Raw genomic sequence first — 26,649 nt, forward strand, 5'->3', positions numbered from 1 at the left:
AATTTAACAACATTTTATTATATAATTATAATAAAAATAAAGTTTTCCACTCTTATATGCAACAGCTTCCGCAGCTATGCCATTATTAGATATTGTCATCGATGACAATATTATTCTTAGTTTGTTACAATTCTTTACAAGCCGGTGAGATCAACAATGGCTTTGATGAATATGGTATCATCTCTCAGGTAAGAGCTTTTGCCCGCTAGCTTGGCGAGGGGGCAGAAAAGAGGGCAGCCGCTGGCTATGTTCATCTCACTAATGGGCCTCTGGAAGGAAGTGGAACTCACGTCAGGTCTGAAAGCATCGATGATGTGCTCTCTGTTGTTCTGGTCCAAAAGCATTAATGTCACCTGGAAGAACATAAAACAGCAGTTACAGAGGCTGAAGGCCACCGGCGGCGCCAGGGGGATCTCAAGACCCTTTGAAAAAACGGCTTGACCCCCCATTTGACCCCTCCACCCCCTTCCTGATTAAAAAATATTTGATGTATATAAAAAATATATACATCCGGGATAAAGAGCGTACATTTTAGCCATGTATATGTAAAAAAAAAATGTCCGAACAATCCCACACCACCACCCGCCCATGTACAGTCCGCGCGGCAGCGCCGGTTGATCGCGCGTGCGCCTTAGGCAGTTTCACAGACGGTAGCCTGGGCAACTTATTAGGAAATAGCCCCGAAAAGACATAAGGAGTCAGGATCAGAAAAGGAAAGAAAAAGAAACAGCGAGATGATGCCCGGGGGGGGGGGTCATCATAATAGAATTATGCTTAGGGCACCAATATAGCTAGAAGCGGCACTGGGTGTGGATATGGCAATTAAAGTTCGAGCATATTGTTTGCAAACTACAATTGATTAATTAATTAAAAACAAAGTAGTTGATATGCTGTGTTGTTTTATTTGTTTAGTAGCATTAATATGCAGTTATTAGCCGTGTCCACTGTATTTTTTGTTGGTTTTCATGAGACCCCCTTGAAATGACCAAGACCCCCCATTGCCCCTCCAATCAAAATTGTCTGGAGCCGCCACTGCTGAAGGCTAGTTCGAAATGATAAATACAACAGTTGCCAGTTTTGTTAGATCAAACAGACAAGCAGCTGGAGAGACAGGGGAATAAACTACGGCTCTTTAAAGACTGCAGGTAATAACAAATGATTACCTTCTGGCTAAAGGGCCACTTCAGCAGGGCGTCATATTTGCCTCTCATGACCACGAAGAAGAGAGAGAGATGAGTGCCTCTGCCGGTGCCATCGCCATTCAGATAGAGTCTCAGACACATCTTATAGCCATATTTACTGGAGTAGAAGGCTGGAGGACAAAAGAAAACAGGTGGTATCAGTATGCGTAATGCACTACGGGATATACATGTATATGTATTACTTCGCCAAATAAGGACCTCTATTTGACATAATGAAAGCGAAAGTTTGCATCCAAATGCCATAAAATTAAAATGAATAAATGGCGAGCTACGTAAACAATATCGGATAGTAACACACAATATATCAAAAGTCTCAGATTACAAACTGGGAACCAATGTAAATGAGTCCATACACCAGTCTCTATGATTTATTGGCCCCTCCAATGCGAGTCAATAGGAGTTTTATTTGATTATTTTATTATCCATCAAGCAATAATTTAAGCACAACCATAAAATAAAAAATTGCCTCACCTGGTGAGAACATAGCAGGTGCTCGGCCCCCCACAGCTTCTTGTCTGCGGCGAGAGAAGTCTGCTATTTTCCATATGAAAACTCCATCGTAAGTGCAGAATTGCATCTCCCGCAGAGACTGCTCGGATTCTGCTAACTGCAGATCTCGCATAGTTAAAGTACGCTCCAGCTGTCTAACCTAAGCAACCACCACAAACAAACACAAGAAAAACATCAAGGTTAATAGAAGACACAAGTATTTTTGGTAATCTTTTTTTGGAAGATAATATACACTTATTACACTATATTTATGTTTATTACACAATGTCTGGCCAAAAGAAAGTCACACACCTCAATAATGTAATGTACTGTCTTTAGATTTGAGCACGGTGCACATTTTTGGATCGTTTTAAAAACTGGAAACCTGTCTCAACTTTTTTTTCGTCCGGAGTCAGGAATGCATTTTGTATTGATCATGATCATCATCTTAGGCTAGTATCGACCTTTTTTGGCGAGGCACTGTATACTATTTACTTTAATTCAAGGACATAAAATACTGAGATAACATGTAATAGCAGTTTGTATCAAGTCAATTCTTCAATCATTTTCCCAAGATTGACACAATGTCCTGTTGCAACACATTTCATTTAGTGAGTTTTCAATAGCGTGAGAATTTTCCGGCCTTTCCCCATTCTTGTTTCCCAGCAGCAGTGAAACGTGGAGTTTGGTGCCTGTGTTAAAACACCAATCAACAGGCAAAAAGCCCAAAAATAAGCAGCACAGGGAGCAGCTTTAGGTTCCACGTGAATGAAGGATGATGGCAGAGACAGCTGTGGCTCTTCTGTCAATCCGGAGCAGCCAAAAAACATATGTCCATGTTTGAAGCACAGCCCAAGTGTTAGAAATCCTACTACTGAACGTAAAGGCTGGAATACATTACTAGACTTCTAAAACACTAGGGATCATAGACTGGTCCAGGGGTCTCCAGGACCAGTCCCACTTTACAATGCAAGGGACCCCCAGATATGATATGGATCCCCTTCCTAAAATACAAATTGAACTATATACACTGCGGGTCCAAAGTATTTGGACACTTGAGTATAATGTTTCTCATCATTTTAAAAGCCTTTTGATCTGAAGGCATATGCTTAAATGTCTGAAATGTCTTAAATTAGCAAAAACAGGAAAAACCCCTGGACAAGTCAATTTAAACATCTTTCTGAACACAACAACCCATTGCTATGGGACATATTACAGAAAAAACTAAAATTTAGTAGATTACCGCAAAAAGGTTTTTTTAGCATGAGAACACCAAACAAGATGTGGTCTTTGGTGGGTAGACGCTTAGTGGGTAGCAACCCTATAAACACTATGATATGTTCGAAAATAATCTCCAATGATCAAACATGTTTAGACATCCTCAAACTAGATGGAATTATAATCTGAAGATAAACAGATGTCTGTGTCCTTCATACACTGCTAGATCCCGTGTGTCATGTAGTGTATTCCAGTCTTAAACTGAGGGCTTTCAGTGGGGTTTGCAAACTGCAAACTGCTGGACTTGTGTTCCAAACCTGTATGACTCTGTGGAACAGGAGTGTTGGTCAAGTTTTAAGTTTCGGGAGACCTACCCCTTAAAATAAAATGCTCAAACTAGGGCTGTCACAACATTCCGGTACTGGCAATAATAGTGATATCAACCATCAAGATTATAGATATCGCATTAACACAATAATATAGTACATAATTCAATGGCAAGATCTAGTTCGCCCTGCAAAACTAGAGTTATACACCTGTATACATTACGATAATATTCTTATCGTTGAAATATGATATTGTGACACAGCCCTAGTTCCAACCCACTGTCATAAAACATGGTTCTGGTTACCTGCAGGACGACAGGCTCGCATCACGTACCAGAGAAACAGACAGACCAACTCTGCTGTCCAGGAGAAAAAACAATCCTATAAATCGACTTAGGGACTGATCTTTGACAGCTATTACTGTAAGTGCATCACATGCTTCATGGTGTGTTCGTACCTTATTCGACAAGTTCTCGATCTTGTCCTGATCTATTCGATGTTGACGTGACAGCGCCTCCATTGTGAGGGCCCCGCGCTCCACCTCTCGATTCAGAACGCATACAATGTTCTCCAATGCTGTGACTTTGCGCTGCACGCTCGGGCTGCCTCCTCGTCCCACATTATGTGCTGCGGCGTGAGCTCCCACCGGGGGTGCGTCTTCTGGTCCGCGATATAATCCCAGCCCAGAGTCTTCCTGCCATTCTCCGCCTGTTTCGGGACGCAACCGCACAGAGGACAAAACCCCCAACAAGAGACGCAGGTGCTCCGTGACGCTCGTCTGCTCATGTTCCTGCTGCTTACCATTGTCCAACTATAAACACAAAAATATTTTGATGACATACTGATATAATGTATGATACTAAATACACAGTAAATCGCTGTTAATAATAAACACAGATCGTTTTTTCCATTATTTCTGCCTGTATATTGTGTGTATTAAGGTAGGTATGAGCTTTGGAATGAAATAACAGATTTCTAATGTCCTTCCCATTCTTGAAATTGTATGTATCTGTCATTAACTCGTTCGTTTTTCTAATTAGAATCCAAATACAATCTTAGCAAGACAATTCATTTGCAGTTAGTTCTGCAAATATGTATATTATGCCAGTAATAAATAAATACACATATATACATAAAATTTGATCCAATTGTTTATTGCATAAATATAATGATTCGGATCACAAACGTAAACAAATTTTTCAGCTAGTTTTGTTTCATTTAAATGAAAAGAATATTTGGTATTATGTATATGTTTTTTCATGTGTGGCGAGCAGGGCGGGACATAAGAGCAGAACGACAACAGGTAAGGGCGAGAGAGGACAAGGCCTGGAGTTAAGGTTGTGTTTTATTATGTTTGTGTGGCCTGCAGTCGACCGTGACTGTAAACGCATTTTACTTACGTTTTATTGTTTGTTTATGTTATTAAAAGCTTGTGTTACATTCACCGGTTTCCAGCCTCCTTCCTTCCTTTTATTGAACCTTGCTACATCCTGTTTTTTAGCTTATTATACTACAGTAATGTCATTACTGTAAAGCAGCTTTGCAACAAAGCAAGATTGTGATAAGCACTATAGAAATAAAAAAATAAAAGTTATGTCTTTGGCCAGCAGAGGGCAAATGCTTAAAAACTAATGTCAAGGTCTACAAATAAATATATTTGGTTTGCCTTGAAGACTTCAAAAGTATGAAATGTAACATTTATTCTTTTAAAATCTATTTTTATGTTGTTTTCAAATCTATTTCCTTCTAATGAACCCTATTGTGAAGTTACAGCATAACATGTGCACTGCAGGTATGTTGTAACCGGAAGTGGAACTTCACATAACCTACACTCTAGATTATTTACATACCTTTTACATGCCATGTTGTCACATGAACTAAAATAGAACCAGTGGAATATTTTAAAGGTTATGGTTCTGACAGGTTGTGACAAAGATAATATTCAAATTTCAGGCATTATTTAGTAGGTCACTGAACATAGCAAAACCAAAACAAATTAAAGAAAAATGCTAGAAGGCTAAATTCTACAATGCTGCTATATGAGATTTTATATATATATATATATATATATACACATGTAAAACAAGGCCTCAAATTATAAAAATAAAGACCTCAAAATGTAAATTTGATATGCTTCAAGGTGTGGTGTACAGCTTCACAATATGTGCATTGAGTAATAGACTGGTTTTCTAAAGTAACCGTGACATTAGCATTTGGCTAATCTGCACTTCAGGGTTTCGTGAGAAGCACAGGTCATATCTTGTTTCTATTCTCATTTCCAAAGAAAATTCTTCTAAAGCGCTTTGTATTCAAAGGAAATAGATACGCACCACTGCTCTGCAGCCTATTTCACTGAACTGACAAGCTGACTTGGACTTTGCACAGGACTTCATGTGCTCTTGAAACTGAAAAGAAAAGAGACATGAAAGATATATATCAGATGCAAATCTCCTGTTACAGCCGTTTCATAAATGATGAAATGTTCTCTTGCTCTTCCAGTGAAACTGGCTTGATAAGCAGCTGCAAGACTGGTTTAGCACAACTTCCGAAAAAGCATGACTAGCAAGATGAATGAGGTAGACTTTGGTTTAAACTAACCTTTTCTCTGGGAATTTTCTTTTTGCCACAATCTTTGCACTGCATAGGAAACTTCTGACAAATTTCATCATGTGCCTTTATAGAAAGAATGGAAGAGTCAGCAAGGAATTTATTCCAGCAACAGCCATTTATAAAACGTACAGCTCAGCCAAAAATAGACATGTGTTCATTTACTCAACCTCAATGTCATTATAAACCCATGATCCGCATGACCCAAAGCCCACATGACTCGGACAACAACTTTGTGTGATGAACAGAGCACTGAAATCCAGAGCTTGACAGACACGGGTCCCCAAGTTTGGAATTTGACTATATTTCCCTTTTTAGGTTGAACTTTCACTTACCACTGTAAATGTGTGGGAGTGTGTTCAGAACTTTGAGGGATGGAATGGATCTTTACCTTAATTTCTTTGAAGTTGAATGCGACTTTGCAATATTTACAGTTGAGCGTTCTGGCCTCACATTCACGTTCGCTGTGACGATCTTTCTCGCTGAGCAAGATGATTGCTTGACATGCTTCGCATTTAACACGCTCAAACTCACAGCGACCTTCATGCTGACCCTGGAGAAGCAAATAAAACACAATGACCTGTTAAAGACATGGAACTTACAAAATATGGCTGAGCATCCCCATTCACTTCCGCTGTACAAAATAGAAAGCCAACATGTCAGAAATATGGGCGATAACATTTTGCGTCAATGACATCATTTGAAAGCTGCATTATGGCGAGGATTCTGCCCATATTCCAAGATGACTCAATTGTAAACGAAGAAATCACACCCCTTTTTATAACATATTATAACTAACTAAAACCAAACTTATTACCAAAACGAACACTTGTACATACATCAGCGGGACAAGACCTCACTGTTCTCACTAAAAAACTTTAAGATGGCGCTGGTGTGTGTGGCTCAGCCGTTCTCAGACGGTTTTATGTGCGCTTGTCTATCGGCCTCCCAAATATAATGAGAATTTAATAAATATTTGTATACATTTCTCAGTTTTCCTGGCTGACTATGACCGTGTCCTTATTGTTGGGGATTTTAATATATTCACGTCTGCTTCTCTGGGAACCAGTTGGCAAAGGATTTTTTACATCTCATTGACTCTTTTAATCTTGAACAGTTTGTACGTGGTCCCACGCAGGAACGCGGTCACACACTTGACCTTGTTTTATCCTTTGGTTTGCCTGTTATGAACCTGGAGATCAGGTGTTCTGCGTTTCAGATCATATGCCTGTATTATTTGAGATTCCTCTGATCTAAAGCACATTTGAACTGGAAGCTACTGCTCGGTCCTGCCGCATTATTAATTCCTCCACTGCGGCTCAGTTTTCTCCGGCATAACAGTTTCGGTAAAAAACAGGAGTCTGTTGACACTGAGGTGCTTAGCTCTTGGTTGCATCAAATTTTCCAGTCGGACTTTAGAGCTATGCGCAGTACTGAGTTGGGTCTGTTGAAAGTTTTTAATGATATTCTTTTAGCTACCGATTCTGGGGATTATGTCATTCTTGTGCTGCTTGATCTAACCGCTGCATTTCATACTGTGGATAATGACATTTTTATTTCTCGGTTGGAACAATGGGCGTAATTTATTTTTAGCTTGGTGTGACTCCTGTTCGTTTAAACAGAGAGGACGGGGTTTATGACCTATAGACCGTTTCACCGGACACGCGCCTGACCCCCTGTTAACTTCCGGTTTGTGTCTGGCTAGTGTCTAATAATATAACTATTTTTATTTTATTTATGTCGCACAAACCGTATGGTACACTCACATCTAGCGGTTGACCTCTATATTCAAAATTTTAAAAAGTTTAGTCAAGTAACGGTTAATCTCGGTTTCTTTTGATTGTTCTCAGAAGTAATCTACAGGCTGTGTACCGGAAGTATTGGAAGCAGCGCCGGGTAAATGGTGTGGGCGAAATAATGTTGTCCGCAAATTATCAGTTGTTTATGACAAACTGAGTATACCAAACCACAGGCTTCTGTCTATTTCGATATCGTTTTTGTTATTTCTCGTCCTTTCTGTAGAACATACAGTATCTGGTTGAAAGTACATTCTGCCCTCAGACAAATTCCCAATCTAAGGTCAGTAAGCACAGAAATTTTCTAAATCTAAGGTCAGTATGCAGTATGCACATTCTAACAAAAAAAACTACAGACAAGCTACAGCTACAACTCAGACAAGCTACTGTTATTGGTTTGCAACCACTTGCAAAAATCACATATTGTGTCTTTAAACTGACATTAAACTTGCATTCCCTGTGACATCACACCCAAAAGCTATTATTATAAGCTTACCATCTGTGGTGAGGTGAGGAGATTGTTATGTACTTTCTATACAATTATTTATTTAACCAAAAGCATCATGGACTGCAGCTTTAATATCTAAATGATTACCTCTTTATGCTCTTTATGATTTTTAAGCTCGAATGTTCTTTTCTTTTGAAGGGCAAACATGTTTAACAGCATTGATGTGGGCAAGACCAGGTGTGTCTTGTTGATAAAGGCAAGCTACATTTAAGGGTGTTGGCAACCAACCTACTAGCCAAGTCTACTAACCAACCTATAATAAAGATTTAATTTAATCCAAAAGGTGCTTTTTTAAATCAACATGACATAAGATATTTAAATAATCCAAAATGTCAGAGAGAACTTTATCTTATCCACTGGGAATTAAAAGTGAAATGTGACCATTACGCAGCAGAATGCTAAGGGTAAAGAGTTTGAAAAGTAAACGAGTTATTGCATTTTGATTCAACACATTTTGAGTTATCATACTAAACAAGATTGGAAAAAGTAAAAGAGGTCAATTAAAGTTGACCTCAGGGCTTAACATTGACTGAAAGAGTACAAAAAAAGTTGTTCAAACTGGGCTGGATGCATTTTGTAATTAGACCGTTTATTTTAAATAGCTGAATAAAAATGTTGATATGGTTCACATCGTCCTTGCCAGAATTTTACACAACTGTATTCATTTATGTTTGAATGCAAGGCCAGTCAGATAAACCCTGCCTTACATTTCTTGCTTATCTTGACAGCATATGAGAAGAATACATTTATATGGTGTGCGGAGTAATAAAATGACAGCAGGCTTATAAATTATATAGATATTACATCTATGTATGTACTGTACATAATAAATATATATACATATATAGCCTAAATCAATGTACACCAGCATGTCATTTATGAAAGTAAAATCATGCCAAAAAGATTAGCATTTTTGGCAGGAAAACAATTGTAAACAGAGGTGTGTGCGCAAAAACAATAGTGCCAAACGGATTCACCACGCGGAACCCGTTTTACTTTTAGTCATTTAGCAGACGCTTTTATCCAAAGCGACTTACAGATGAGGAAACATTGGAAGCCATTATAGCAACAAAGTGCATAAGTGCATCAAAACTAGTCCATTAAAGCCTAGCACAGTATACAAAGCTAAGAATAGTGAGGTTAGTACATTCCTTCATTTCTGTATTCTTATCAAAAAAATAGAGGTTAAAATCAATTAGCTACATGTTGCTACATGTTTCTGCGTATGTAAAAAGAATCCTTTGCAAACGTCTTGCCTACGCTGTGGAAAACAGTTTTCTGCAATAACCCGATGTGTACAGTTCCGTCTCGCTTGTAGCTGAGCTTAAAGTTGTGGCACGATGGTCTCAATAATTTGGGTTTGAAAGCATGAATGGGGAGGCGAGGCTACCTTCTTGTGACCAATCAAATGAGGTTCCTGATGACGCAAAAAAAAATTCGAACATGAAAAATCGTCACATCAATTTTCTTAGTCCTTTATTGGACAAGTCTCCCGGAAAAGCACTGGGAATTCCTGGTTAATGGGAAACAGTTGCAATACCCGGTTAGGTATGCGGTGATCCACCCATTGTGGCACACGTGCAGCCCTGGACATGCAAGTGCATCATAGACCTCTGACTCGTGTGTTTTCTTGGCGTACGTGTTTTAGTTCCGTTCCTACCACGTGTCGCATGTTTTCGGAAATAATCGTACAGCCGTATCGGTCTTTTATAAATGTGATCAAACTAAAGACTCTGCGGATATTTGAAGGGTGCGATACTGTTCTGTAAGTACTCAAGATTAACATGATGTATATATATAGAAACTTTCCGAGATACGGCAACTTGAACCTTTTCCATGGTGACTTGTGAAATCTGGGATCCATTGACAATGTATTCATCTTGTTCTGGTGAGCGTACTTAACTATGGGTAACTTGCGGGAGGTTGATTTAACTAACCCATTAACGTGTAGGCAAGGTTTGGATTACTCACCGTCAGCTAAACCCTGAACTCTGGGTTAAGTTAACCCTGTTTTCTGGAATACACCCATCGTACACATGTACATGTACACATCGAGTTAATTGCAGGAAACTGGTTTCCACTGTGAGGCAAGACGTTTGCAACGGATTAATTCTGGTTCTGTGTGGTGAATCCGTTTGGCACTATTGTTTTGCACACACACTTCTGTTAACAGACTCGCAATGCTTTTGGCCATATTTCAGCGCCCACTTGTCTTTTTGGGAGCTACATTTTTAAAGCCATATAAGCTTCAGTCCTAGAGAAATGAAATCTTTTAGGCACGATTTTACCTTCATAAGCATTTTAACTGACATGTATATTGTGACAAAGGTCAATTTAATTACTCCGGTAAAAGCTTGAACAGCATCAAATGAACTATTGCGAGAGGTTTACAACAAGCCGTCTCCCGAGATTCATCACCAATGACTCGAGACCTATTCATTTCTTTGTTAGTCAGGAGTGGTTTTGAGACCACATCGTAGTCACAAGGGGAAAACACGGTCATACTGATACTCGTACACTAAATGCAAGAAAAACTAAAGTAGTTTTAGGTTTAAAGGAAACAAAACTGAAAATTAGACACCGAGCCTGTAAAGCGTGAGCTTTTCAGCACTCAAATATTTCCACGAGCTGTACATTTTACAGTTTACAATTAAAAATCACACAAATGAATTACCTTCCATGCACAGTAAAAAAATAAAGATTACATAACTAGTAAAATACATAACTACAGTCAAATAATTCAATGTTTTGAAGACTAGCTTTGTTCAGTTGAATGCAAACAAATACTATGCAAAATATCTGTTTGAATCCTGTAGCTTAGCAAGTAGAACATTGCGTTGGCCGCATTCACGGAACTTATGTAAGAAACATGATAAAAAAGGAAAACTGTTTCCAATATTATAAAAATGTTATTATGAGAGTTTAACATTTTGTAAAAAGACTAAGCATTACATGACAAAATAAGGCTTCCGCAAAAAGCTTAGGTACTTTCCACCACAGCATTGGGACTTTCCACCCAACCCCATCATGTTGACAGATGTGGGGGCGGATCTAGATAAGCTTTTGTTAAACAACCTTTACACACGAATATGTCTTTGAATGAGCTGATAAAAATATCTGTAATCATTGGCCAATTTTTTAACCTGCAACATTACAGTACAAATGTTGCTATTTTCCTACTTGCGTATGACAAACCAGCTGATCTGTTTCCTTACCTCATAGTCTTTCAGCTGTCCATTCCAACTACACCCTTCATTCGGGCATTTTGCGGGCAAGTTATCAATTTCTCTTCGTGCTGCATTGTCAGGAAAGGCCTATGGCATAGGGGGAGACCAAGACCATGGAATTTACTTAATGAAATATTACTGTAGTGTCAGTAAGTGTATGTCATTTGGAAGTTTTCCTTTACGTACAGCTGGGATTTCCTTTGTAAACCCAATGAGAACCTTGTCTTATCTTAGTTTAGGTTTTATTTAATGGAAGGAAACTTACCACTGTCATATCGAGCATAGAAGTGGACTCCTCAAAAATACCCTCGGCACGGCAGGCTTCACAGGGTGTAGGCCCTGTGCTAATGAAGAAGAATGATTCGTTGACATTTTAATAAAAGGCAAGATGAGAACGACCAAAAAGCAATAAGCAGACTCACATAAAATGCTATGAATGTGTTTGTACCAATTGCTTTGTAAGATTTGACAGAAGTGCTTGTTAACTGAAAAGTTGACGTGAAAGCAGCATGTGCAACATAAAGTAATGCTGATATTGAATATAAATATGAAAGGAAAAAAACAGCATTTCTTTTAATACTCAATGGATGCATTTGTGTCGCAGAAAGTGACGCCAAAAGCTTGCGAGATCCAAACCTGTTCCGCTAACGCTACAGCCGTGTAAACAAGTTTTCCTTTTATTTAATTGGCAGCCTGGTGTTAGGATCACATACCCTCCTTTCACTGTTCTTTGAGCATTTATCTTTCATTTCCTGTTTATTGTAAATTTACTTAAAGAAAAAGAAAGATACTGTATGAATGCATACCAAACAGTGAGTGGCGGCAAGTACTCGACATAGGCTTTCCCATGCAAAGAATAAACGCCTTCTTACGGCAACTGTTCAAGGTAAAAATACTCTAAAACGTTTTATGACAAAACTATTCCAACATCAATAATTACCGACCACAACTGTATAATTTATACAATATGAGACTACTATGAGAAACACACAAACGTATACGCCCCCTAGTGCTGATGTGCTACAAGAGTGTTGTGTTAATCGGTCAGAATTGTTTGTTTGAGTGTTGATTTAAATTTTCAACTCGACCTTTATAAAGGAGGTTTATTTGAACAAATATCAGTAAAATGTTCATTCCAAAAATCGAATCTAAAGCTAGACTACTAGTCTTTATAAGAATTACAGAGTATCAGCAAATGTTGAAACATGACCATGAGGGGGCAATAATGTTTTATGGTAAAAGAAAAACTAACAAGTGATTGGCAGTGCCACATTAGCCTTCGCCTGCTTAAGCACCATCTAATGCATATTTACCACTTCAATCGAAAGAGCTTATGATAACCCCCACTCCTCACAACTTCTGGGACTCGGAAATGTTTTTTCCAATCTAATGGAAAGTACAGTGTTTGTTCATGGGGTTTCTTTGCTGCTACAATCACCACTTTGTTTATTAATGACATCGTGGCATCACCGCAGAACCGAAATCCCAAAATTATTTTGTTTTATAACACAAATACAAGTATTTAGCGATAGCAACATTCAAAATCATTTTTTTCCTACAGTAAAAGGGCAGCAATTTGCAGTGCATCTTTTTGCGACTGTACATCACTTTTTTTAAGTTTATCCATTTTTTGTGGGGTAAAAAAAATACTCGTTTCACAGATACTTTCAATTTATTTATAGCTGCTTAAATAAAGGTTACACAGCAGCATAAATGACAGTCATACTGTAGCAGAAGCACTTAAACTTTCATAGCAAAATTGTTTCTTAACGGACTTATAAAACCTAACAACTACACCCCCAAGGATTCAGTGAAATTATTACCATCTATATTAGTGCTAAGCCGATATATCGGCCAATGAAAAACATATCGGTTGACCACTAATGTAAATGCTCGCCCTGACATTAGTGACTAAAATTGTTGACCAAAGCTAAACGACTGTCACCAAGGCAAAGCTCACCCAAAACATCCTAGGACATATCCACAAAGGTAAGTGAAGATGGAATTTCCAGGTGCAGGGAGAAGCCTTTTGGTTAGAAGGGAACTGAGTAGATCAAAAAAGAGGATTTTTTCCATCTAGCTACAGCGAAAGAGTAGCTAGTTACAGTGGTAGAATTAAGCGCATCGGGAAATTTCCATGGAGAGGGTGGAAATTAATGCAGAGCATGAGGCAGCAATCCTGGGTACCTGGTGAGTTGTTTGAAACAGAACACACAGAACCGATGTCCACATTGTGCTTGGTATGGTTTCCGCAGGATCTCTTTACACTGCTGGCATTGGTATTTTGATTCCATGGACACAGACAGAACATCCCGAGATATTCCAGACAACGTGTCCAAAGAGGAGGGTAAAGATGGATGCGCCATTGCCTTCCATTTACTCACAGCGTCGCCGGTGCTGAGCATCTGCAAAATTTCAGAGCACATTTGTTTGTATGTGACCATCCCTGTGCTTCTACAACCTTCTTAAAGTTAACAAGAACAAACATAACACTTTTTCTTTAGTTAAAATAAACATGTAAAAATAAAACAGTGAATTAAACTAATTTAAAGTGAGAATTTATCCACTGGATCCATAGTTAATTGTATTGTAAAACGGGGTCTTCCTTTCAAGAAGAGTCAAGTGTTGAATATGAATTGCTCCCCTTCCCTTCTACTAACTGGGTGACAATAAATTCTATGATGCTGTTAGAATCCGATACCAGCAATACGTTTTAAGGAAAATTAAAGGGATAGTTCACCTAAAAATGAAAATTCATCAGTCACTCACCCTCTTGTTATTCCAAACTTGTATGAGTTTCTATCTTCTGCAAAAAAAAAAAATTTTGAAGTAGGGATAGGGCTGTGCAATTACTCGAAAATTAATCGTAATCGTCTATTTTGGCCTTCATCAATCACAAAAACAAAATAATCGCGGTAAACGATTATTGTGCCGGTTTCCATTTTGCAAGGATCTTCTCTTCTCGTAGTATAAACCACAGCGCACCATTTTCTTTACAGTGCTTCTTCTTTAAATTGAATTTTCTGTTAAATTCACAGTTATGGTGTTAAATAATCAGGATTATGATTTTTGTCATAATCAAGCAGCCCTAAGAAGGGTTTGGCGATAAGGCCATAAAACCCTATCACGATATTTTCTGGAATTTCCCGCGATAACGATTCAAATGAAGATATAACTATAACACCATCCCCCTCTTTTTTTAGTAGCTGCATGTAGTCTAGAGCCTCAGAAACACAAACGTTAATCAAAAAGTAAAACGTACCCCAAATCAAACAGGCTCCTAAAATATACTTACAGTATTTATGTAAATATAACGGTGTCATTCGAGCTCAAAAGGTTGTAGTATAGAAAGAATTAAATTAGACTGACTAAAACTCCATATACACATCATGTCATACCTAAACTGTATATAGCCTATTGTTGGGTGGAAACGATCGCATCACGCTGTCAATCTCTTTCTTCTGAACTGTGTGAACCTTCTCTTCTCACAGAAATATACTGTATCTGTCTATGACTCGAGCTACAGAAAGAGAACAGAAAAATGTGGATAAATGAAATCAAACTAAATTATCTACACACACTCAAAAACGTATTTAGAATAACGCAATACAAACTCGTATTTTGAACTGGATCTAAACTGGCAGCAGTGTGGTGCGCGATGTCTCGCAATTGTAAAAACATGTGAGCTCGAGCTAAATAAAGACTTCTAGGCAAACTAAATGTTGTGGTGTTTTAATGCATTATGACAATCTACATATACTTAAAAAACGAATTAAATCAAACGAAAGTGAAACTAAACATTAACTCGGATGCATCTACAGTGCTATCCGCCACGAGCGTTAGAGCTCCGCTTTTAGTGGTTTCACACCCGCATATGAGCTTTAAAGGGGTCTCGCAAAAAATACGCCCATCCCTATTTTGAAGACGTTACTGACTTCCACTTTATGGACACAAAACCACTTCTTTGGTGCTTCACAGAAAAACGAAGTCTCATACAGGTTTTAAAAGACATGAGGGTGAATCAATAAAGACAAAGCTGTCAGCTTTGGTGAACAATCCTTTTAAATTTCAACAGCTTAAATTTGTAAATAGTATTTGGACAGTCACTTTGTTGTTTCATTGTAAAATATAACACTCATTTTAAGGATAATGAAGCGTTGTGTTTTTATAACCTTATGAGCTATTTCTACCAACATACAGCACGGGTCTGCTTGCATGGAATTCGCCGTGTTGTTTCTATAGTAGCCCTAAACGGACAAACCCCTCTACAGAACGCGTTATCTCATTTGGGATAGATTAGAAGCAAAAACGTAACAACATCTTTGTCCTCTCTTAGCCTCCGTAGTGCTTTGAAAGGAAGGGGAGGGGTGGATTGAGTCGTTGGTTGCAAAATGTAAACCCGACCACTAGACGCCACTATAAATTACACAATGGTCCTTTAACTAACCCAACATTTATTGTAGTAGCTTTTTTGGGTGAACCATTCCATTAATTCAAAGTTTTTCTTCAGCTCCTTAATATTTTAAACTCCCAGGTTTTGGTAAGTTAAGTTATTAAACAGTATAAGGACAAATCTACTTTTAAAGCACTAATAAAAGGTTATAATTGTTGGACACACATCATGTAATAAACAATAAGCCCAATTTTTTTTCGGATTCATATTTCTTCATGAATTTTGAACAGCATTATGCTGTGTTAAAGGATACAATACTAAACAAAACCAACCCACATTCATTAGAAGGTCAGTTCAAAATGTCAATGTAGGCATGGGTCGAATACGCACACATATGTATGTCTCTCCTAATCATAGGAAACTGTATATTTGACAGCAACATTTGCACGCTTTTCACAGAGGGGAAATGTTCGGCTAATATGACCTTTGTACTTAATCACCGTGTTTGCCAAAGGTTTACTGGCAGTGCGATTGCGTTATGGACTAACAAGTACGATTATATCCATTTTAAACTGTCATATAGAAAAGGACTGACATCTGTCATTCAGTAAACCGCAATAAACAACATCTGAAATGATAAGTTGGATCGTTGGCCCTAGGCGCAATTTCGCTTTTCTCGATAGGCCTTAACGTGGAGTAAATCCACTACATCTTTCCGATTCAGTCACCAAAACAAACGAACAAACCATTATAAAAGCTAACGTGCCATCGATCAACTAGCTTAATAAATACCAAGGAAATTCGGTTAACACTTTAAAATTCGATGAAAACAAGTTAACGCTGTCGTACAAATGTAGTAAACATGGCAACCCCCTTCCGTTACACCTTCAAATTACACCCGGTGTATCGCGAAACGTTTTACTTAAATATCACAGCACAAATGTAAAAGTTACTTACCTACAACTCTCAAATAGTCTGAGAAGTCATTCCAAGGCAGGGCTTCAAATAAAGTCGTCGTCGTTGTTGTCGTCATACACACGCACGCCCCGTAAACGAGAACCAAAGTGCATAGGATGATCCTGCGGCTTGCCTATAGTTTCATTAAAACCCCTCGCGGATTTTATCGACGTTCTTATGGAGGTATTTTACTAAGTTGTTTAGAATGCTACTAGTTCCCTAACGTTAAATTATTTCTATGGTAAAACGGAACCAGCGTAACTTCCTGACCTTGCCAGTATTTAACGCTAACCACGGTTGATCAGATCAAGCCTACTTGCAAATGTATAATATACAGAAATGTTCATCTAGTGAATAAAGTAGTTTAAATCCGGTGTTAAACTCGCTGCAATGGTTAAATCTTAATCTATTTAATTTGAATTACATAATAGCGTTTTTCACAACCACTGTTTACACGGCAAGGTACCGACTCGCTTGACCACATGTCAACACTACCATCAGTTGTCTTTTATAAAGAGAAATGGTGTAACGTTAATTACCTACGATCGATACGTTTTACGTTTAAACATTTTAACGCAAATAGAACCGTTGAGGCAAAACCTTTATTTTGATACTCATTTCGGAAACTTGTGCGCATTGCATTGTGGTAGTTGTTGGCATTTTTACACGCATTTGAATTGTCTTGAAATCTCAACAGATACTCTTGTTATTCTTGTTAGTTGTTATATACATTTTTGAAGTAAAATTAGAACGCATTTATTTATTTTTTACGTATGTGTAAAGTCCCATGAAATAAAATATGGAAATGCCTTTTTTTCATGAAATATTGCAGCGTTTATTGTAAAGTTTATCAATGATATAAGATCTTTGAATCTGAGATGCAAATTAAAACATTGCAAAGTGATGTTGTTTTTTATTCCCAGTATAACTGTTACCACTTATTGTATTTTAAGAATATAAATACTCATTTATATATACTTTTTTCTACAATTTCAGGCTAAAATATGACATCTCCTTGATAGAACGTTTGATTCACTGTTCTATTTCAGTGTTTTTCGATTCTAATGTTTGATGCAGAAAATAGTTCCCTCATCTTGTAGGGAGGATGCTCTTATGTTGACACTATGTCCGTGACAAAATGAAGACAGGTTGCAGGCATAAGAGTATATATTACACGAGTCTGTTCGCTCTGATCATTGTCTTAGCGTGTTCAACATCTCTTCCTCCCCTCTATTCAGTACTAACGGGGCACCAGCACACAAGTTTGAAGCAAGATGGAAGTTTGTATCCAAGTCACATCCCAACCAACTCGGTTCAGAAAGCTCTTCTGGCTGTGGGTTCTGGAGTCGCTGCCCTACAGAACCCCTACAGACATGGTAATGCTTTTGTTATTAATCTTTGTTAAATTTGATAACGTGCTGGGTTTATCTTTACTTTCTTTCTGCTGGTTTTATCTTTACTTTCTTTTTGTGGATGGAAAGTCCATAGCCTATTTGTTGAGTGAAAGAGAAACTTGTTAAATAATTTGTTTTCATTCAGTACATAAATAGATGGATACAGCAAATGAATTAAGCTGTTCAGTTTAACTGATATATAAAATGAATATTTCACATGCTCTGGTAGCTGATTCATATCAACGGTGTTTAAACTTGAAAGATTGTAACACTTGTAAAACACCTTAAAAGGATACTCCACCCAAAAATGAATAATCTGTCTTGAATTACTCACCCTCTAGTTGTTCCAAACATGTATATATTTCTTTGTTCGGTTGAACACAAAGAGAGATCATTTGGAATAACGTTAGCAACCGACAGTTCAGAAGCCCCATTGACTGCTATAGAAGGGAACATTTTTAGTAATTTTTTGGTTCTGGGCATCTTTGACTACCATTCAAAATGTTCTTACTTTTGGAACATTAGTTTGGCGAACAAAGACATTTATACATGTTTGGAACAACTAGAGGGTGAGCAATTCATGACAGATTATTCATTTTTGGGTGGAGTATCCCTTTAAAGTGTCATCAGATTAACCAGATTATTTAAAAACACACATACCAAGAGCTGTATTTTCTAAATGATGTCATCTTCTAAATGCAGTAATCCCCTTGACTCATCAAATGTTTTACAGACATGGTCGCTGTGCTTGGGGAGACCACCGGGCACATGGCCCTAATCAGGCTTAGGGACAGGATGAGAAACGATACTGAAGGAAACACTATTCTCACGTATGGCTCCATTGTTTAAATTCACACGCATGCAGGTTATGTATCTATAATATTAGATTCTGGATAAATTCTTGAAATTTATGTTTACACACTATCCGTAGAGACCGTCCTAGAATTCGACTGTCTACGCTGGACCTCACTCGAATGTGTGCCCTGCCAGATGGGACATTAGGAAGAGAGTATCTTCGCTTTCTTGAAAAAAATGTAAATTATGCTCAAATGTTAACTTTTATTTTAATAGAATATGCTCAAATCACTCATTTTTATCTCACTCATTTTAGAAAGTCACCCCTGACACACGGGCGGACGTGAAGTTTGTGGATGATGAAGAGCTAGCATATGTCATGCAGCGATATCGTGAAGTCCATGACCTGTTGCATACCCTGCTTGGCATGCCGACAAACATGCTGGGTGAGCAGTGTTAAAGGCATACTCCTCCCAAAAAGGAAAATTCTGTCATCATTTACTCAAGTTGTTCCAAACCTGTATAAATTACCTTGTTTTGCTAAACACAAAGGACGATATTTGGAAAAATATCAGTAACCAAACCGATCTCATCCCCCATTGACAGATATAGTATGGGAAATAAATACTATGGGAGTCAATGGGGGATGAGATCTATTTGGTTACAGACATTCTTCCAAATATCTCCCTTTGTCTCTATCAGAACAAAGAAATTCGGTCACACTTTAGAATAGGGACCAATTCTCACTATTTACTAACTATTAACTATGACTTTTGACAATAAACACCTAATTACTACTTATAAGGTAGATTTTAGGTTTATGTATTGGGTAGGATTAATGGACGTAGAATCAGTCAATGCAGAAAAAGGCATTTATATGTGCTTTATACATACTAATATACAACCAATATGCATGTTTGTAGTTAATGATGAATTTGTGTACAGGTTTGGAACAACCTGACCATGGAAGCAAATGGAAGCAAAAGAAAATGCCAGTGCTACCAAGGTTGGCATAGAAATAGAATTGTTTGTGTGTAAATGAAACTCTGCGTCAGGTTGGATTTGCGGTTGCCATGACACTTGACGTGCAAGCTTATTTTCTGTTGGCACAAAAGATGACTCATAGTCAAATGAAATTTATTCAAAACATATACAGTGGGGCAAAAAATTATTTAGTCAGCCACCAATTGTGCAAGTTCTCCCACTTAAAAATATGAGAGAGGCCTGTCATTTTCATCATAGGTACACTTCAACTATGAGAGAAAAAAAATCCAGAAAATCACATTGTTTGTTTTTAAAGAATTTATCTGCAAATTATGGTGGAAAATAAGTATTTGGTCAATAACAAAAGTTCATCTCAATACTTTTGTTATATACCTTTTGTTGGCAATGACAGAGGTTAAATGTTTTCTGTAAGTCTCCACAAGGTTTTTACACACTGTTGCTAGTAGTTTGGCCCATTCCTCCATGCAGATCTCCTCTAGAGCAGTGATGTTTTGGGGCTGTCGCTGGGCAACACAGATTTTCAACTACCAGCAAAAAATGTCTATAGGGGTTGAGATCTGGAGACTGGCTAGGCCACTTCAGGACCTTGAAATCCTTCTCACGAAGCCACTCCTTCGTTGCCCGGGCGGTGTGTTTGGGATCATTGTCATGCTGAAAGACCCAGCCACGTTTCATCTTCAATGGCCTTGCTGATGGAAGGAGGTTTTTACTCAAAATCTCACGATGCATGGCCCCATTCATTCTTTCCTTTACACGGATCAGTCGTCCTGGTCCCTTTGCAGAAAAACAGCCCCAAAGCATGATGTTTCCACCCCCATGCTTCACAGTAGGTATTGTGTTCTTTGGATGCAACTCCGCATTCTTTCTCCTCCAAACACGACAAGTTGAGTTTTTACCCAAATGTTCTATTTGGTTTCATCTGACCATATGACATTCTCCCAATCCTCTTCAGGATCATCCAAATGCTCTCTAGCAAACTTCAGACGGGCCCGGACATGTACTAGCTTAAGCAGGGGGACACGTCTGGCACTGCAGGATTTGAGTCCCTGGCGGTGTAGTGTGGTACCTGATGGTAGCCTTTGTTCTTTGGTCCCAGCTCTCTGAAGGTCATTCACTAGGTCCCCCCGTGTGGTTCAGGAATTTTTGCTCACCGTTCTTGTGATCATTTTGACCCCACAGGGTGAGATCTTGTGTGGATCCCCAGATCAGTGGTCCTGTATGTCTTCGATTTTCTAATAATTGCTCCCACAGTTGATTTCTTCACACCAAGATGCTTACCAATTGCAGATTCAGTCTTCCCAGCCTGGTGCATGTCTACAATTTTGATTCTGGTGTCCTTTGACAGCTCTTTGGTATTGGCTATAGTGGAGTTTGGGGTCTGACTGTTTGAGGTTGTGGACTGGTGTCTTTTATACTGATAACGAGTTCAAACAGGTGCCAGTAACCAGTGGAGGACAGAGGAGCCTCTTAAAGAAGAAGTTACAGGTCTGTGAGAGCCAGAAATCTTGCTTTTTTGTAGGTGACAAAGACTTATTTTCTCCCATCATTTGCAAATAAATTCTTTCAAAATCAGACAATGTGATTTTCTATAGGAATATATAGGAGTATGAGACTAATCTCTATTGAATATGCATAGAGGTAGGAAATAATTTTTTCAAATTGTTTAATGACTAAAGGTATTTTGAAGAATGTTGCTAACCAAATAACAGTCATTCTGTTATAATTGACTTGGTGGCCAATGGTGGAAAGTTACAGTGACGTGTTTTTGTTTTCCTGTTACCACAGGTGAGGTTGCTGTAAAATGGTTTGAGGCTGCACAAACTGGTCTGCCCATGTGTGTCCTTGGAGCAACTCTTGGACCTCTACGCCTCTCCGTCAGGTGACTATAATTGTATTGACGGCAGTTGTGACATTCAGTTATTTGTAGTTAAAATGGCGTAGCTTGATCTTGAAATTATGGGAGTTGTTGTAGTGACCCCTGCTGCCGATGGAAATCCATTTAGTAGAATTGCTGGGTTCATGGTCCCGACTAGCAATAGTCGGGATCACCTCTACGCACGGCTTGGGCTCTGGAACCACGCTCCTTGAGAGAGGATGGACTCTTCACCACTCTGGAGTTGCCCTTGGCGAGATGCGGCGGGCTGGTGTGGGTTTGCTTATAGCCCCCCAGCTCTGCTGCCATCTGTTGGAGTTTACCCCGGTGAACGAGAGGGTCGTTTCCCTGCGCCTATGGCTCGGGGATAGGTCTCTTACTGTTGTTTGGGTTACTGGAAAGTGCTCCGACTGGTGACTCCGTCGTTCTACTGGGGGACTTCAACGCCCATGTTGGCAACGACAGTGACAACTGGAGGGGCGTGATTGGGAGGAACAGCCCCCCTGATCTGAACCCGAGCGGTATTCAGCTTTTGGACTTCTGTGCTAGTCACAGTTTGTCCATAACGTACACCATGTTCAAGCATAAGGGTGTCCATCAATGCACGTGGTACCAGGACACCCTAGGCCGTAGGTCGATGATCGACTTTGTGGTTGTCTGACCCGAGGCCGTATGTTTTGGACACTCGGGTGAAGAGAGGGGCGGAGATGTCAACTGATCACCACCCGGTGGTGAGTTAGATCCGATGTCGGGGGAGGAAGCTGAACAGACTCGGCAGACCCAAGTATACTGTAAGGGTCTGCTGGGAACGTCTGGCCGAGTCTCCTGTCAGAGAGATCTTTGACTCCCACCTCCAGAAGAGCGTCAACTTGATCCCAAAGGAGGCTGGAGATATTGAGTCCGAGTGGACCCTCCAGCACCTCTACAGGGTGCTGGAGGGTTCATGGGACTTTGCCCAACCAATCCACATGTGTTTTGTGGATGTGGAGAAGGCATTCCACTGTGTCCCTCTCTGCATCCTGTGGAGGGTGCTTCGGGAATATGGGGTACCGGGTCCGTTGCTAAGGGCTGTCAGGTCCCTGTACGACCGAAGCTGGAGCTTGGTTCGCATTGCCGGCAGTAATTCAGACTTGTTCCCAGTGCATGTTGGACTCCAGCAGGGCCGCCCATTGCTGCCGGTTCTGTTCGTAATTTTTATGGACAGAATTCCTAGGCGCAGCCAGGGGCCAGAGGGTGTCAGGTTTGGGGACCACACAATATCGACTCTGCTCTTTGCAGAGGATGTTGTCGTGTTGGTCCCTGCAAACCAGGACCTTCAGCATGCATTGGGACAGTTTGCAGCCGAGTGTAAAGCGGCTGGGATAAAAATCAGTACCTCCAAATCAGTACCTCCAAAGTGGAGGAGTTTAAGTACCTTGGGGTCTTGTTCACGAGTGAGGGAAGGATGGAACGCGAGATTGATAGACGGATCGGTGCAGCTTCTGCAGTAATGCGGTCGATGTACCGGTCTGTCGTGGTAAAGAAGGAGCTGAGCCGCAAGGTGAAACTGTTGATTTACCGGTCAATCTACTTTCCTACTCTCACCTATGGTCATGAGCTTTGGGTCATGACCGAAATGACAAGATCCTGGATACAGGCGGCCGAAATGAGTTTCCTCCGCAGGGTGGCTTGGCGATCCCTTAGAGATAAGGTGAGAAGCTCTTTCACCCGGGAGGAGCTCAGAGTAGAGCCACTGCTCCTCCACATCGAGAGGGGATAGCTGAGGTGACTTGGGCATCTGTTCCGGATGCCTCCTGGACACCTTCCGCGGAAGGTGTTCCGGGTCTGTCCGCCTGGGAGGAGACCACGGGGAATACCTAGGACACGCTGAAGGGACTATGTCTCCCGGCTGGCCTGGGAAATCCTCGGTGTCCCCCCGGAAGAGCTAGAGGAAGTGTCTAGGGTGAGGGATGTCTGGGTATCTCTGCTTAGACTGCTGCCCCCGCGACCCGGCAGCGGATAAGCGGAAGATGATGATGATGATGCTGGGTTCATATCAAAACCATAACGATAAATTGAATGATATCGTTGGGATAATCTTTTAGAATTAATTTCTCCAGCTGATGAACGATAAAATATACTGTCAAACTGTTTCTGGCGGTTTTTGGAGTAAAGGGGGTAGTGAAAAATTCATCTAAATTATTTTGAAGGAATGGGAACACTGCTGCGCGCAGGCTTAAAATAAAGATAACGTTATCGTCCGCTGGTGTGTACACAAATGTAGTTATAGTTACAATTATCGTTATAATGTGAACAGCCGTAAAATTGCTAATTTCTCTGGATTAAAACATTGTTAGAAACATTTGGGATAAACAACATCAAGTCTGGGATAAACAACAAAAATGTATAACACTGTTCTAACGTTTTGTTTTTACACTTTAATTCAAACAACGTACATACTGTGCCTTTAACACAAAAATTATTTAGAACTGTCCCTCAGTGAAAAACAACCATATAACGTGTATAGTTATGGTGCAATGCATCATGCCTAAATCAAAATTCTTAAAATGCAAAAAATGCTTTTCTTTTTAGATGTATAAGCTGGTCACACATTAGACAAGAAGCGTTGTGTTTTGCATTGCGTCTAGAACAACAACGTCCAGAGTGGGAAACATCATGTATAGAGTTCCAAACATGCTTTTTCAAGTTTTTTCACTTCTTTAACACATAGCGCTTTTTACAATTTTCATTGTTACAAAGCAGCTGTACAAGAAACATATTGACTATAAGCAAAACATATAAGGTAGACACACATACATCGATGCAAACACACCCACATACAAAACACTCCACAAACACAATATGCACACCTACTAACCCACACACATATGCGCACACAGACGGACACGCAGACACGATGCACACACACGCATGAGAATCACACATTTAAGATAAAGGAGAGAAACACAGGTCAAATATTAAACAGATTATAAATTCCTATATGCAATAATAATTGAGTAAAACTTTAAAATTCTAATTCTAAAGCAGCCCCCTTTAAGGAAGTTAAAAGCTAAATTCATAAGAACTGTGATATCATCTTCAAGATGTTTGGAACAACTTGTAGCACTGTACATTTTGTTAGGTATTTATAAACTATTGTGTCATTTGAAGATCTACTCAAAATGAGTGCTATGATTAGATTTGATATATCAAATGAACTTCTGTTGAAAAATAGAAACCCATATTTGGTATTTTTTTCACATCAAACGCGAACAATCGCATTCAACGCCTTTTATAACTTGTGGGAAAAGTTTGTTATTTTTGTTATTATATAGTTATGCGAGCTGACAAATATTTTCAGCTTGCACAGAAGAGGAGATTGAATCGCGTCATTAACATCACCCGCAGCGAGTTCGCATCTATTCGCGGCTTTACATTGACTTTGTATGTAATTTACTTGCGCAAAAAACACTGAATTTGTTGTTTGGTGTCAACCCAGCTCACTACTGTGTTCACTTCACACCAAACGTGAATAATCGCGTTCCCCACTCTTTATTAAGGCCTGTTCAGATTGCACATTTCTCAAAATATTTTTTTTGTGCTCCACAGAGGAAAGAAAATCACACAGGGTTTGAACGACATAGAACAATTATGACAGATTTTTGGGGGGTGAACTACCCCTTTAATAGAGCCGGTTGTACTATAGGGTCTAATGTAAAGGTCTGACCAATGGAAAATGTTCCAATTGTAAATATTTTATGGTACATTATTTTACCCCTTAAGATGCCAGTGCAAGTGTCTAATGTCTCATGGAAATATGTCATTTAATGTTAATGTATGTAAAATCATAGATGTTGCTTTGTTCTGAGACATTACTTAGTTCTGGATTTCATTACTGAAATGGCAAAATATGTTTTTATTTTTTATTTGAAGTAGAAGTTTAAATAGGTTTCAATTAGTATGTACTGTCTAAAGGAACCGGCTATATATTTGGGGTTTGACATTTTAATTTTAGTGTGTTTATTTCAGTCGTCTACAGATGCTGGTTCAGTCTCTGGGTCCATGGGCTCTGCGTAATGGCCGTCACGCCCGCTGTGTTCTCAGCATTTTCTATGAGCGCCGATGGGACCAGAACCTTGATGATCTCAGGCAAGAACTGAACATTGAGCAACCACCACTTAACCTCTTACCCAGCAAGAACACATCCTCAGTTTTTGACAAGTGAAAATATAACACTAGTATTTTCATTTCATGTATTTAATTAAATCTGTCATGTTTGTATTATTGTATTGTCCCCATAAACGTTATGTGTATTCTATTTATACTTGCCATAGTGTCATACATGAAGAGATATTGTAACTTAGATATGGAAATTGATCAAATGTAATACAAATCCAAATCTTTATCATATGATGATAATGCTCATTTTAACTTTTAATACATTTAGTTTGTTAAATTGTTTTCTTTAACTTAAATAAGTGAAGAATACGTGTACTGAAGTGCATGCAAACTGTGCACCAATAAACAAATCAAATGCATAGCAGGTTTTGCAACTTAAGTTGGTTTCTTGGCTGTTTTGCATTCAATTAAAGAGCTCCAAAAATGCTGTCGTCCTTTATCCACCCAAACTTGATTTAAAAACTATATAGGACTTTCTTTTGTAGAACACAGATGAACATATTTTGTGAAATGTCTAGTTGTTTTCAAATTATCTTCTTCTCTGAAAGAATATCAATGACATGAGGGTGAGTAAATGATGAAGAAACTACTGTTTGGGTGAACTATCCATTTTTCTATGTGCATCGATTGAAGCCAAAGCGTTGTCACCTGCTGCCCTCTAGTGGAGTACATCTAGTAACGGCATAGATACAGTACTAAGA

At 39.1% G+C, this 26,649-nt stretch overlaps 2 protein-coding genes across 9 annotated transcripts; one reads left to right on the top strand and one right to left on the bottom strand.

Moving 5' to 3' along the window:
- traf2b (Tnf receptor-associated factor 2b) lies at positions 1-16,862 on the bottom strand. 7 transcript variants are annotated; one of them, XM_079478206.1, is made up of 11 exons: positions 16,724-16,862; positions 13,561-13,778; positions 11,639-11,712; positions 11,362-11,460; positions 6,234-6,395; positions 5,834-5,908; positions 5,566-5,640; positions 3,693-4,046; positions 1,674-1,851; positions 1,164-1,312; positions 1-353 (listed from the first exon to the last, which is right to left on the bottom strand). In XM_079478206.1, exons 2-11 carry the CDS (start codon positions 13,682-13,684, stop codon positions 135-137), a joined length of 1,509 nt encoding a protein of 502 aa, XP_079334332.1. In that variant the 5' UTR covers positions 13,685-13,778; positions 16,724-16,862; the 3' UTR covers positions 1-134. The 7 variants fall into 7 exon arrangements, with proteins under 7 accessions (XP_079334332.1, XP_079334330.1, XP_079334334.1 ...); XM_079478204.1 differs by having other exon boundaries at positions 11,639-11,717; XM_079478208.1 differs by having other exon boundaries at positions 11,639-11,717; positions 13,334-13,778; positions 16,724-16,743.
- coq4 (coenzyme Q4 homolog) lies at positions 16,747-26,583 on the top strand. 2 transcript variants are annotated; one of them, XR_013787858.1, is made up of 8 exons: positions 16,798-16,906; positions 17,962-18,099; positions 18,851-18,947; positions 19,049-19,151; positions 19,229-19,358; positions 19,858-19,918; positions 21,703-21,796; positions 25,799-26,379. XR_013787858.1 is itself a non-coding variant. In XM_079478261.1 (7 exons), exons 1-7 carry the CDS (start codon positions 16,840-16,842, stop codon positions 25,992-25,994), a joined length of 825 nt encoding a protein of 274 aa, XP_079334387.1. In that variant the 5' UTR covers positions 16,747-16,839; the 3' UTR covers positions 25,995-26,583. The 2 variants fall into 2 exon arrangements, 1 of the variants encoding a protein (XP_079334387.1); XM_079478261.1 differs by lacking the exon at positions 19,858-19,918 and having other exon boundaries at positions 16,747-16,906; positions 25,799-26,583.
- The last annotated feature ends 66 nt before the right edge of the window (positions 26,584-26,649 follow it).

The sequence above is a fragment of the Barbatula barbatula genome (assembly GCF_947034865.1).
Source record: "Barbatula barbatula genome assembly, chromosome: 2".
Taxonomy (NCBI): domain Eukaryota; kingdom Metazoa; phylum Chordata; class Actinopteri; order Cypriniformes; family Nemacheilidae; genus Barbatula; species Barbatula barbatula.

What these genes read in the sequence shown, in the direction of transcription:
- traf2b (XM_079478203.1), bottom strand. Translation starts at nt 13,817, where the DNA reads ATGGTCACATACAAACAAATGTGCTCTGAAATTTTGCAGATGCTCAGC. An exon ending in CTATGCTCGATATGACAGTG is followed by an intron (nt 11,461 to 11,638) that starts GTAAGTTTCCTT and finishes CCTATGCCATAG; the next exon opens with GCCTTTCCTGACAATGCAGC. An exon ending in ACCTGCTATGTTCTCACCAG is followed by an intron (nt 1,313 to 1,673) that starts GTGAGGCAATTT and finishes TTTGTCCTCCAG; the next exon opens with CCTTCTACTCCAGTAAATAT.
- coq4 (XM_079478261.1), top strand. Translation starts at nt 16,840, where the DNA reads ATGATCCTGCGGCTTGCCTATAGTTTCATTAAAACCCCTCGCGGATTT. An exon ending in GAAGGAAACACTATTCTCAC is followed by an intron (nt 18,948 to 19,048) that starts GTATGGCTCCAT and finishes CACTATCCGTAG; the next exon opens with AGACCGTCCTAGAATTCGAC. An exon ending in CATGCCGACAAACATGCTGG is followed by an intron (nt 19,359 to 21,702) that starts GTGAGCAGTGTT and finishes CTGTTACCACAG; the next exon opens with GTGAGGTTGCTGTAAAATGG.